This window comes from Octodon degus, unplaced genomic scaffold, assembly GCF_000260255.1.
Source record: "Octodon degus isolate 3935 unplaced genomic scaffold, OctDeg1.0 scaffold00009, whole genome shotgun sequence".
Classification (NCBI taxonomy): Eukaryota; Metazoa; Chordata; class Mammalia; order Rodentia; family Octodontidae; genus Octodon; species Octodon degus.
The window spans coordinates 11,282,956-11,296,242 of record NW_004524585.1 but is presented as its reverse complement, the minus strand read 5'-3'; the positions used below and the strand labels follow the sequence as shown (position 1 = coordinate 11,296,242).

At 41.6% G+C, this 13,287-nt stretch overlaps 1 protein-coding gene across 1 annotated transcript; it reads right to left on the bottom strand.

Annotated features, from left to right (window-relative positions):
• Positions 1-1,054: 1,054 nt before the first annotated feature.
• On the bottom strand, positions 1,055-13,175 carry Timm17a (translocase of inner mitochondrial membrane 17A). The gene is made up of 6 exons (XM_004625347.3): positions 13,100-13,175; positions 10,074-10,173; positions 9,880-9,943; positions 7,593-7,721; positions 5,513-5,623; positions 1,055-1,995 (listed from the first exon to the last, which is right to left on the bottom strand). The coding sequence occupies exons 1-6, from the start codon at positions 13,123-13,125 to the stop codon at positions 1,910-1,912; spliced, it is 516 nt and encodes a 171-aa protein (XP_004625404.1). The 5' UTR covers positions 13,126-13,175; the 3' UTR covers positions 1,055-1,909.
• Positions 13,176-13,287: the final 112 nt, after the last annotated feature.

Genomic DNA, 13,287 nt, shown 5'->3' with positions numbered 1-13,287 from the left:
TGGTGGCGCATGCTTCGGATTGTAGCACTCGGGTGGGTGAGGCAGGAGGAACTGCTGTGAGTTCGAGACCAGCCTGGATTACAAAGTAAGCTCAAAGCCAGCCTGAACTACATAGTGAGACCCCCTTTTTTTTTTGCCCCCGCCCAGAGACCCTGTCTTAAAAGATGGGGGGAAGAAAAAGGGCCAGGGAGATGGCTCAGTGGAATAAGTGCTTCCCTGACAAGCTCAAGGGCCTGAGTTCAATCCCCAGTTCTGCCAAAAAAAAAAAAAAAAAATTGATATATATTAGAAAGGAAATGGACCTTGAAACACTATACCAAGTGAAAGGAAACAAAGAACAAATATTTTATTTATTTATTTTCTGGCGGTACCAGGGATCGAACTCAGGACCTTGCACTTGCTAGGCAGGTGCTTACGCCACTGAGCTATATCCCTGGCCCCCAAAAGAACAATTATATAATTTCACATATATAAGACACCTAGAGTAGGCAAATTCAGATAGAAAGCAGAATCATGACTCACAGAGGCTGGGGAGGGGGAGAACGGGAGCTACTGTTCAATGATAAATGACATTGTACCTGTACTCAAATGCCACAGAGGTACACACTTAAAATGCTTATGATTAGGGCCGGGTGGATAGCTCAGTGGCATACATGCCTGCCTGGCAAGAGCAAGGTCCTGAGTTTGATGCCTGGTACCCAAAAAAAAAAAAAATGCTTATGATTATTTTATGTACATTTTACCACAGTAAAAACTATCAAACCACAATATGTAATTAAGTGCTTACTAGCCCATGGCACTGTGCTCAAGAATAAATGTGTTTATAGAACCCATAGGGATTTGTTCCTCCTCTCGCATAGATATTAACTTAGGCAGCTGGGGACTAATATCATCCCTGCTACAGGCCGTAGCTCACTTCCACTACTATCAGAACAGCCTCTTCCAAAACGCTAGTAAAATTTCCAGGGCCAATACATATCTCCTTAAAAAAAAAAAAAAAATTCAAATCTTTTAGGGGCTGGGGAGATGGCACAATAGAATAAGCACCTCCCTGGCAAGAGCAACGGCCTGAGTTTAATCCCCAGTCCAGCAAAAAAAAAAAAAAAAATTACGTATCTCCTCAATCAGCTTAAGGGACTTAAGACACATTAAAAACAGCATATTTTATCTGTAAGCACACAAGGAACCCAAAACTTCTCCCTGCAAGAATTCTCCTCACGTAGAATCAAGTATATTGGAACCAAGTTGCTTCTCCTGAGATTGTCATGACCACGAATCAAAACACGCACCTGAAAGGTAACGGTTTTGCATTCCGTATCCTCAAGGCCAAGACAGCACACCCTGCCTTCTGCTTTTAAAGGACAAGCATTTCACTATGCCCTAAACCCACAGAGCATTTCACTGTGATGTGGTTCCTGTTGCCTCTCACCATTCTTCTACATAATTTGAGATGAGGGACTTGTACAAAACATGCATTACATGAAGTAGGCTCAGTATGAAAAGTAGAATTCTACAGCTTATCTTACAAGAAAAGTAAGTTCCAGGAGCTTTTATTGTTTGAATAACAGCACACATAAAGCCAGCCCGAGAAGTCCCCAGGGAAACGAAGGTCACGTTTCACTGTAATTTGCCCTTTGGTCCTTCATCTTCTAAGCACTTACTGCATTTTCTTTTAATGATATTAGACATCTATTTTGATCACAAATGCAATCCAAGTGTGAATAAATAAATGTAGTATCTTCTATCCCTCTTCATGTTTCTTTAAATAGAAAAAGTGCTAAAAGTCTCTTCATAGCCTATTTGGCCACAGTTGTCCCACCTACAGTTTTAAAAACAGACTGTAACTTGATCTTCTAAAACCCTTTTTCAACGCAGCTCATTCTGATGAGAAGACCCTGGGAGTCAAGTCCTACTGATACTGCCGGTAGTCTCCAAAAGGTGAAGGTGGTAACTGGGCTGAAGGCAACTGGGAGGGATCTTCCGCAAACTGAGGGCCTGCGATTGAAAAAAAAAAGGTATAAAGAGAATCTGGTATCATATAATTTAAAAAAGGTATGTCTCCATAGAAGGTAAAGCAATTATCTTGAAAGCGCAAGGGCCTGAGTTCAATCCCTGGTTCCGCCAAAAAAATAAAATAAAATAATTAAAAGTTGGGGCTGGAGATTTGGCTCAGCAGCAGAATGCTTGCCTAGCAAGCTGGAAGCCCTGGGTTTGGTCCTCAGCACCAAACACAAAAATAAAATTAAAAAATAACAATATAAAAGTATTTTCACAAAGTTTAGCCATATTTTTTTTTAGTTTTGTCTTAGTAAGTATTCTAAATTGGCCTTAAACTCGAGTGATTCCCCTCCCTCAGTCTCCAGAGTGCTGGGATTAGATATGCTCTACTATGTCTGTTTCCTTAGCCATATTTTAAAAGAATGAAATAATCCAATTTACAGAACCAATTAGGTAGAGAATGAGCTTTGAAATGGGAAAATTCAGCCTAGGCTGCTACAGAACAAACAAAATTAGCTTAGTTTTCAAACTCAGAGGACTTGGGAGGCTGAAGCACAAGGACTGCTACAAGTTCAAGACCAGCCTGGGCTACAGAGATACTCTGTCTCAAAACGCCATCCCCCAAAGGAGTAGAGGGGCGGGTGGGATGGCTTTTAGAAGACTTTTAGAGGAATCATTAATCATTTTCCTCTTTAAGGAAAGTAGACAAGAACAGTAGACAAGAACATATCTGGAAAGAAGAGTTAAAGATGGCGCACAGCCATAAGCCCAGCAATGGGAAGGATTACTGCTCTTCTGTAGCCAGTGAGGTTAAGTCTAGCCCTACACAGCAAGACTCTGTCTCAAAACAAAAAACAAAACAAAACAAAAAAAAAAAAACAAAAGAAACAAAGAAGAGTTAAATTAGTGCTTGGCATGATGGCACACATCTGTAATCCCAGAGCTTGGGAGGCTGAGGCAGGTGGATTGTTATATGAGCAGCCTTAGCTACAAAGTGAGCTGAAGGCCAGCCTGAGCTGCATAGTGAGACCCTGTCTCAAAAACACCAAAAAAAAAAAAAAAGTGTACCAATGGTAAAATTCTCTAAAGCTTTCCAAAATACAGCACTCTTAACAATATACTTTTTTTTTTTTTTTTTTTTTTGTGGAACTGGGAATTGAACTCAGGCCCTTGTGCTTGCCAGGCAAGCGCTTATTCCACTGAGCCATCTCCCCAGCCCCAGAACTTTTGGCAACAATATACTTTTATTTCACTACAAAAGCTCATAACAGAAAGGAATGAAAAAAGATAAGCCAAAGCTAACCATTATTACCATTAAGTACAGTTCTAGCTACCCTTTTCTCACTGCTTTAAGAACTTTGTGTAAGTTAATTGGAAAAATATGATTGACTTTTCAAAGATGTCCCCCTAGACAGCTTTTTAAAAGAGCCACCTCTCTTGGCTAAAATAGGCCTATTTTTAGACTGCTTCTGTATGAACGGTGAGTTTTGATTAGTAAAAACAAAAGAAAAAGACTTAACACAGAGTAACCAGGGCTAATTTCTAAAAGACGACATAACTAAGTCTTTGTGTATTCATTTTTGAACATATGGAAATCTTTGGATGTTCCATGTGAAATCCTTTTCCTTTTTGTTCTGGGCCTTCTTAATGAGCTATATTCTAGTCCTTTTAAAAATGTTTTCGGGGCCAGGGAGTTGGTTTAGTGGAATAAGTGCTTCCCTGGCAAGCGCAAGGGCCTGAGTTCAATCCCTGGTTCTGCCAAACACACACACAAAACACACACACAAAAATGTTTTATCTCAAGAAAGAGCTGTGCTAAGTTAAGTTGCTCAGCTGGCCAAGCTGTGTTCGACCTTGTGACCTGGCCTCAGCCTCTGAGAGCGCTAGGATCGCAGACATGCGCACCACGCCTGCCTGCACCACACCTGCCTCCGTGTGAAGTCCCGCACACCAAGAGGACCAAAACAAACTAAAAAAGCAAAGTTATAAAGTAACTGTCAGAGTGCTAAACTCAGAGGTAAAAAGTGAATCTCTCATACACACTCAGGGCAACCAGATCAAATCGGAGGCCTAGCCTATTCCTGTTTGCTGAATCTCTTTTTGTCTTTTGAGACAGGGTCTCGCTATGCAGTTCAGGATGGCCTTGAGCTCACTTTGTAGCCCAGGCTGGTCTCGAACTTGCCACAGTCATCCTGCCTCAGCTTCCTGAGTGCTGGGGTTACAGGCATGCACCACCATGCCCAGCTCTATGAACAATCTGTTCCCAGTCCACAGTTAATTTTCAATACATCTCACTGCTCTACCTATTTCCCTGCCCAAGACCAGCTCAAGTTTACTACTGTATCACATCTTTCTGCCTCCTCCACTATCAAGGAATATATTCACTGAAACAGTGCAACTTTTTGACAGTTAAAACTGCATACATCAGCAAGTTCTTTTGTTTTTCTGTTTGTCTAATTTTTGAGACAGGGTGTCACTATGTAGCCCAGGCTGGCCTCAAACTTATGGAAATCCCTGCCTCAGCCTTCTGAGTGCTGGGATGACAGACATGCTTTGCCACGCATGGTTTAAGCTTATGGCAGATGAATATCCAGTCTATAATTTTACTTTTCCCCTAGGCATCAGACAAGAGGAATAATTAGCAACAAACTACCGACCTCTCAAAGACTTTCCTGTGAACCCTGAAGTGATCCCCCAAACACAAGTCACTTCCTCCCACCATTTTCTTTTTTTTCACCACTTTATTTCTTCAAAGCAAGCAACATCATTTGAAATTATCTCACAGACCTGCCAATGGGTTAGTCTTGTGTTATTGAACCAGAAACCAAGTCCGTGAAGGCAGGGAATGTCTTGTTCACTATTTATCCCCAGCACTGGGGCTGGGGAGATGGCTCAGTGGAATAAGCACTTGCCTGGCAAGCACAAAGACCTGAGTTCAATCCCCAGTTCTGCCAAAAAAAAAAAAAAAAAGGGGGGGATTTCCAGTCCAACTTTTCTAAGGAGTCTCCATACTGATTTCCATATTTATCCCCAGCACCTATGACAGTGCCTGGCATGCACAGACGGGAGCCAGTATGGTGGTGCACTCCTCAGCCCCAGACTCAGGTAGCTTAGATGGCTGGTCTTTGTTTGAGACCAGCCTGGCCTACAGGGAAAGTTCTAAGCTAGCCTGAACTAAAGAAAGAGATTATGTCTTAAAAAAAATAAAGGCAAAAAAAAAACCAAAAAACACCCCAAGTTTATGGAAAAGTGGGCACTGAAAACACCTAAGATCTATAAAGTGTCCAATGGCAAGTACTCAAATATTTCTGTGACTAAACATGGTCATTTCACCCATGTTCACTTTTCTGACTAGAATCCAAGTTTATTATCAGTCTTTATGAACTACACAGCACGTTCATGCCTAATGTAGAAATTGCAAACTACACCATTTTAGCGACAAAATGTTTTTCTTAACATGCTAAAACCATTCCAAAGTATCCAAGCTATGGCATTAAGCAGAGAGAAGACTCACCGTTGGGAAATTGTGAAGAGGCAAATCTTGTCAACAAGATACCAGCTCCTTCGATTAAAGCTAGGAGAATGCCACCCATCGCAGCTGACCCGACCATGGCCACCGGTCCATCTGAAGACATCAGAAACAAAGAGGTTGCTCTAAAGGAAACGGCTTCTACGCTGTACATGCTCCTCTCAACCCCACCTATTTTCTTACTGTCTGACACCCACAGTCGGCAAACCACAGCCTGAAGATCAAATCCAACCCACTGCCTACTTTTAAAAAATAAAGTTGTAAGGGAATACAGCCATGTTCTTTAATTACGTTCCTCTGCGGGGTATTCTCCCATGGTGACAGCAGAGCTAACCCACTGCAGCAAAGATCGTACAGATTAAAAATATATTCTAATTTTTAAATGTTTTTTCATCATATTCTGTGGGGACTTAAAGTTCAACATATCAATACTTGATGAAAAATAATTGTTCCATGTTATGCCTAAGATTTTGTTTTTGTTTTTGGCAGAACTGGGGATTGAACTCAGACCCTTGCGCTTGCCAGGGAAGCGCTTATTCCACTGAGCCATCTCCCTGGCCCCTAAGATGCTTGATATTCAGACAGATGGTGAGGTTAAGCTTAACAGCCTAGGTTGTATGGTAATAACAATAAGCTTGTCTTCTGGAGGGTTAACAACCTAAGTTTACAGACCAAAATTAGAGAAAAAGGAGGGCCACAAGGAAAGCCAACATTTTAGCCCTAGCCTTCCAAGGTCAATTAAGACCCAGGACATATGAGAACTTGTACTGTAATGTCACATAACTCGGTAGTGTCCCAAATTTTCTGATCGAGGAGATTATGGGGCCAAAGAGGAAAGTGATCGATGATGTAGAGTGTGCATAAGGAGAGTCACATGGAGAGGAAACATTCTCTCAGGCTTTCACAGAGAGCACACTGGCCAAGCAATGGCCATGACTCATCCACATGGCTGACACTGACAAAGGATCTACAATCTGAGGTACAGGATCTCAGGATAAATCCTGAGAGGATTTCATTGACCTTATCAGACCCAAAAGCTACAACTCTTGTTGCATAGGTCCTGCTTTACTTTGGTCTTAACCGTCCAGCAGAAAAGTATAAAAATGAAGTATAAGAAGTAAAGCCATGGTGTTATGTTGAGCTGTAGGGGACTCAGGTCAACAATTTCTGACACTGCCAGTGAAGTGGAAGACCCAATACTATTATGGACTACTGGACTCTTTTGGAATATTTTGCTGAGTTAACACACCTATAATATTCAAATAACAAAACTTAACAAAAAAAGAGGATACAGATGAATGTCCATTTTGTATCTATGTATTCAAAGTAGTTAGGCTAGATATATAGTTACATTCTCTTAATGAATAGAGGGATTTGTTCTAATAGTGTTTGTAAATAGGATATCATGTCTGCATCTTGTACAGCAATTAACCACTAAGAAGAATGTATGCAATGTGTTAATTATTGAAACTGTCCTACCAATTTGGTTTGAAACTGTCTCATTGCTATCTGTTTCTCAATAAAATTATGGAAAAAAATAAAATACACCCTGGAGGGACCAGGGGGAGATTAAAAAAAATATATATATATATAGAACAGAAAGCCTAAAATACAACTTGGCCTTCTACAGAAAAAGTTTACAAACCATTGATCTAAACCACTAACCTCAAATGAATTGTTTGCTGCCTGTCCCTAAGATTCAGAAGCCAGGTTTAGACTCTTTACTCCTAGCAATCCAATGGGGAACGTGTTACCAATTCTAGAACACCGATGGAATTAAGCACGTAAAATCCGGCATACTTCCCAGTCACACAGTTAATAAAAGGCCCAAACCAGGCCCCCGGAAGTGCTCCTAAGCACTGTGCACAAGGGCTAGTGCTCCAAGCTCTCTCCTTCTCCAACGTTCCAAGCATACAGCCTCCTTAGTTCTTTCCAACCTCCCACATGCACTCACGCTATCCCAACCAAGCCACACTCAAGTCTTATTACAGATATCATTAGGGCTAAGACACCCAAGGTGTTCCCAGCGGTCGGCTCCCCCAGCCCCTCTACAAGGGTGGCTTACTTCTCGCTGCCAGGATGGCCCCTGTCAAGGCACCACTAGTGATGGAATTCCAGGGGTCTTCTTTGCCTCTGACTTGAACCATACTACAGTCAATCATGGAGAACAGACCTCCCCAAATGGCAAAGCTACCTGTTGTAAAAATTAATTTAAAAAATTAATAAAAATTAATTTAAATTACACCTCGTTTCTAATGATATCCAAAAAAAGGAATAAAAAGAAAGCCACATCTAAAAGAGGCTGTAAATGTCTAAAAACATGTAAATCACCTTTTAGATTTTTATACCGTTTTAGAAACAACACACATTTAAATTACAGCAATAATAAAAAAAATCAAATCATTCTGTCTTCTTTCTTCTTTTATAACTTTACTTAGCTTTATTTTTTCTTTTATTCATTAAGTGGCACAATCAACCTGCTTTTTGAAAATCAGTAATAGAAAAATAAAAGAAATCCAGCTATTTTGGAATATGCTACAGGTATAAACCAACACAAACTGAAGTAGCAAATGAATATGAATAGTTAGAACTATGGAGGGCTGGGGAGATAGTTTAGTAGAATAAGCGCCTGTCTGGCAAGCTCAGGGTCCTGAGCTCGATCCCTGGTACTGAGGGGGAAAAAAAAAAAACAACAACTGTGGAAAGTACTCCTCCTTTCTGTCTTTATTTCTCAAGGATACATCTAAAAACTTTAAGAGGGGCTGGAGAGATGGCTCAGTGGTCTAAAGCACCTACTTGGAACAAGCTTGGCAAAGCACAGGGACCACGGTTCGATCCCCCAGCACCACATGCCAGTCAGCCGCGCCCCCTGGTGGGCTGAGCTGGCCACACACACACACACACACACACACACACACACACTAAATAAATGTTACAACAATAAATAAAATAAAAACTTTAAGAAAGCAGGTTGTTTACTTTGTACTCTACCTAAATGTGAAAACACTTTGTAAAGTACAACAAAAACACACATACATACACAAAAACAAACGAAATTTAGTAAAGACATTAAGATTTTCACTGTCAGCATTTCTGGGTAACAAAATTATGTGTGTTTCTCTATGTTTTCCAATTCTAAAATGAAAAATTAATACTCAAAGTCCTTTTTTTTTGTAGAACCAGGGATTGAACTTGAGCCCTTGTGCTTGCCAGGAAAGCGCTTACTCCAATGAGCCATCTCCCAGGCTGAATACTCAAGTCGTACATGACATAAAAAGCTATTATATCAAACAAAGTAAAAAAATAAAAATAAAAACTGCATAAAAAAGCCCCAAACATTTCATTCTTTCTCCTCTGACACCACAGGGTAGTGGATAACTAGATACACTCACTGGGTCCCACCCAATGTCTCAACCAGAACCCGCAGGCTCTTCTTCCAGGGCTCATGTTACTAGCTAAAGGGAGTAGACACGACCTCCTCAGTAGCTTCATAGCGCTACCATAGCATACAGCTCCTAAGTTTTGGCCCATTATCTGATATCTCAAACTATTTAAAAAGAAAAAAAAACAAAAAAACCTTACTCCGTAACCTACTGTCTCAGGAGGGAAGTATGACACCTAGCTGCATTAGAATTACCCTGCTGAATTGATTTCTCTCTCCTTTCCTTTCTCTAGCACCCTTTTCTCTGGTGCTGGGAATTAACTTAGACTTCAGACATGCTCAGTGAGTATTCTACTACTGAACTACATTCCCAGGCCTAAATTCTTCATTTTGAAGGAATGACAAGTAGTCACGGCCCATGAGAATAATCAGGTGTCTCCAATTTGACTACATCATTGTACATGAATGTAAGTTCCACATTTTCTGTCATTTCCTGCCTCCCAACTTCTGAGAAACCAAGTTTTGTAAGTGCAATGACCACAATCTTTTAAAAGCTTGCACTCATCTCTGCAGTGTCTAAAAGCTATCCTCGGAGGAAAGCCCAGTGGCTCAGTTCCTCTCTATGAGAAAACTTAACCTTTCAGTTCTTTTCTGCTTTATTTGCCCCAGACACTGTCATTCCTGACCTAAAACATGAGCTTTAACCACTCTGCCTTCCCTGGATTGGGGCTGAGATGGGAGAAATCCCTGAATATCTGAAGGAAACGGACAAGATTCTCAAATGGATACATTAACTCAAGTCAACTTCCCAAACGAGCCATAAATCAAGAAGAACCTATAGAGCTATTATTTTCTAACAAGCTATTAGATCAAACTAAAATCACTAACTGGTACATATAGTCTTAAAAAAGGAAAAAGAAAAATTTCATCTTCAAGCAAATTGGAGCACAAATGGAACAGTTCTACCTACCTCCCAACTGTGGAGCCCTGGTTTTAATAGCTGTCAAACTCCCTCGAAGTCTGTGGTTTACTCCCTGTTACAAAAGAGCAACTCAAACTTTAATCAATAGACATGCGTAATATTTCTAGCCCCCGATGGAGCCACCAGAAATCTGATCAGAACCCAGTTTCCAGATGGTAAAATAATACCAGCCACCTGCTTACCACTGGAGAATTTCGAAAACCTTTGATAGCTTGAAAGATCCCGCCGCCTATGGTGCCCATCGTAAAGGCTCCACCGCAGTCATCCACAATTCGCCAGGGGCTGCAGGAGGGGACAAAAAGGTGATCTAGTTCCCATCAGAAACCAGAAAACCTTTCTAATAAAGTGAGGGCTGCAACAGATTGTAATACAGGGCTCAGTGCAACTGATAAACATTTGGCCTATAAAATGTAGACAGATAACGGATACTGAACACAGCCCTATCTATTTGGCCCCAAGTCATCTTAGCTAGAAGGAATGGAAAAAGAGTTAACTTCCAAATGCATACAGCACTTGAGACTTTCATTTAGCAAGTACTGTATCCGTTTTTAATGTCTGTTAATAAGTCTTGCATTAGACAAAAGCAAATAAACAAGTATGCAGGAAATTACACAACAATCAGCAGTGTTGATTCTGTCTTCTAGAGAGCAGGATAAGCCCTGTAAGCAATCATAACTTTTAAGGCTCAGACCCAATGAAGATTCCACAGCTACAGATAAAGACAAATTTTAAAAAGTCTCTAATTCTTTTCTGGTTCACTGAGTTCAAGTAAGCATTTGAAACTAGCCTGTTTTGGAAACTAGTTTTGATTAGATCTATTTAGTACACTGGAATAATAGCCAATAATTAAAAGTTAATTTGTAGCACTAGCTTCCAAATGTAGCAATTGGACTTCTGTAATACTGAAATCTGAATGCTGTGATTAGTAGAACAGAACCACTGTTTGAGTCTGGCTTATAAATCTCTGCAGGGATGAGGATGTAGTTCAGTCCTGGAGTGCTCGCCTGGCAGGCAAGAAGCCTGCCCAGAGGCCTGATCCCTAGCACTGAAAAACACATTTAAAAAAGAAAGAAAGAAAAAGTGTGTTAATAAATTTGCAACTCATGCCAAGTAGAGGAAATTTCTTTTATCTGGTCTCGAAGGACAAGCACTATAGTCAGGTTGGCTATGGGGAATCTACCTGCTCTTAAACCTATAAACCCCAGGATTACACTGCCTGACAATCTAATTACAAGTAATTTTTGTAATGGAAATACAAAGTGAAGACTCTGTCAAACCTTTTCAAATTATAATAGTATATTACTCTTTTGTTTGATTTTTGTTTAAGGGTCTCACTATGTAGTTCAGGCTGGTCCCGAACTCACTATAAAGCTCAGGCTGACTTTGAACTCACAGTAATCCTGCCTCAGCCTCCTGAGTGCCGGGATTACAGGCGTGTACCACTATGCCGAGCTCATTATATTAATCATAACCTTGTATAGAAAGACCACCACACACAGCAGATATTCTAATTGTTAGTGAGATGCTTTGGGACCTTCCTGCCCCTAAATATGGTCCTAAACTGGGCAACAATCACCACCTGGAAGCAGGAGTTTTTGAGCTTGAAGACTCTTGGGCCTTGCCAAACATGCCAAGCAAGCATTGTACCACTGAGCTGCACACCCAACCCCGGAGTCTACACTTTAACACAATTCATAAAATTCTTTTCGTATTTATTTTGCTTGCCCAAGCTGGCCTCAAACTCACTCTTCCTGTCTCAGCCTCCCAAATCCTGGGACTATAGGCATGCACTTCCATGCACAGCTCAACAAGTGATTACACTTTAAAAGAAGCAGTGCAAATAAATAAATAAGTAAATAAATAAAATAAAGCAGTGCTTGGAAAGACTATACAGGCTTGTGGCAATGTCTTTAAAACAGCACAAACATTAATAGACAGTAAAGAGGGAAGGCAAAAAGCGATGAATGTGTGGCTCAGGCTATGAAGGGAGCCAGTGACTTTCAAACTGGACAATGACAAAGTTTTATGGTTACAGTGGTGCAGGAGAGGACAATCAAAGAAGCTTCTATAAAGGCATACCAAGAAAAAAAAAAAAAAAAAAGGAATAGGAGCTTACTAAATGCATGGTTTGTTTTCTAGTATAGGGTAGAAATGGGGCTACCTTGTGAAAACTCATTATTTTATAAGATCTTTAACTTCACCAAATTACTTCATTGCCCTGCTAATGTGTATCATCACTGTATATCTAACAGCAATTTAAGGTGTGCTGAGCCCGGCAGATTCAAGCACAATACAGGAAGGGAATAACTGGCTTTAAAAAGAGTTCGAAGTGGGGGAGGAGCTGATGCATTTACGTTTTGGGAGAAAGAGGCACAGTAGGCAACATGGCTACTACTGCTAGCAAGGCGATAACTTACAAGTTCTGGACATTTCCACAATCGAAGGTACCTTGGCTCTTGCTCTTACACAAAGGAATAGTGATCCAAAAACCAAGATTTGATTTTTCATTTATGATCCCAGAAACCCAGAATTTCTAACAGCTGCATATGCGTGTATATGCCCGACTTCTTTCATGTTTTTAATCCTTCAAACTGTCCTAACACACAGCCCTCACGCGATCCATGCTGAATGCATGAACTTTTGTTCGTGGTCTTTCAGAAAACACAGCCAACTATCACTCTTATGTTTTCAAGATATTATTTGCCTCCCTCCTACCCCAAGGGAGAATTCCAAGTAAGAAAATGACTCCTTGGGTGAAGTCTATATTCCAATCATTTGAGATGCCTCACCCTGCGGACACGGATCACGACTCAAAGCCTCCAGAGCTATACTCGCAGGAGCCGCCCGTCTTCCCTTCCTCCAACTGAGCAGAGGGGCATGGACGCGCCCAAGGTCACCTCAGCCGGCCGAGGGGACTTCCACCGACCCCGACAAGGTCGACATGGCCTTACGCGTGGAGGAGGCCCCCACTCCGTCCGGCCCAAGCCTGGACCTGCTCTCCGTCCACTGCAAAGTCACAGGGTGCTGGGCTAGGGCGGTGCAGAGCTAAAGAAGTCAACTGGCCGCTCACGTCCCCGCTGCCGGACACTGCCAAGCCCAGCTCGATGAGCCTGCGGCTGAGTTCGGCTTACGTCTCGGGAGACTGAACCAGGAAACGAGGGCCAGGCAAAGATTTAAAAGAAAGGCAAGGACCGCGGATAAGGCTCACCAAGGTTCTCGAGCATACTCCTCCATCTTGACTTCCAGCCGCGTGAGCAAGACCGGGTGAGCCGGGCGGAAACTGACTTCAGTGGCGGAAGTGAACCCGAAGGCGGTCCTTAAGGTCTGTGGGGATTGGCTAGCCGTTTCCCCAGCAGCCAATGGGAATCAGGACCCGGGAGGAATGGTCGGCGTGTG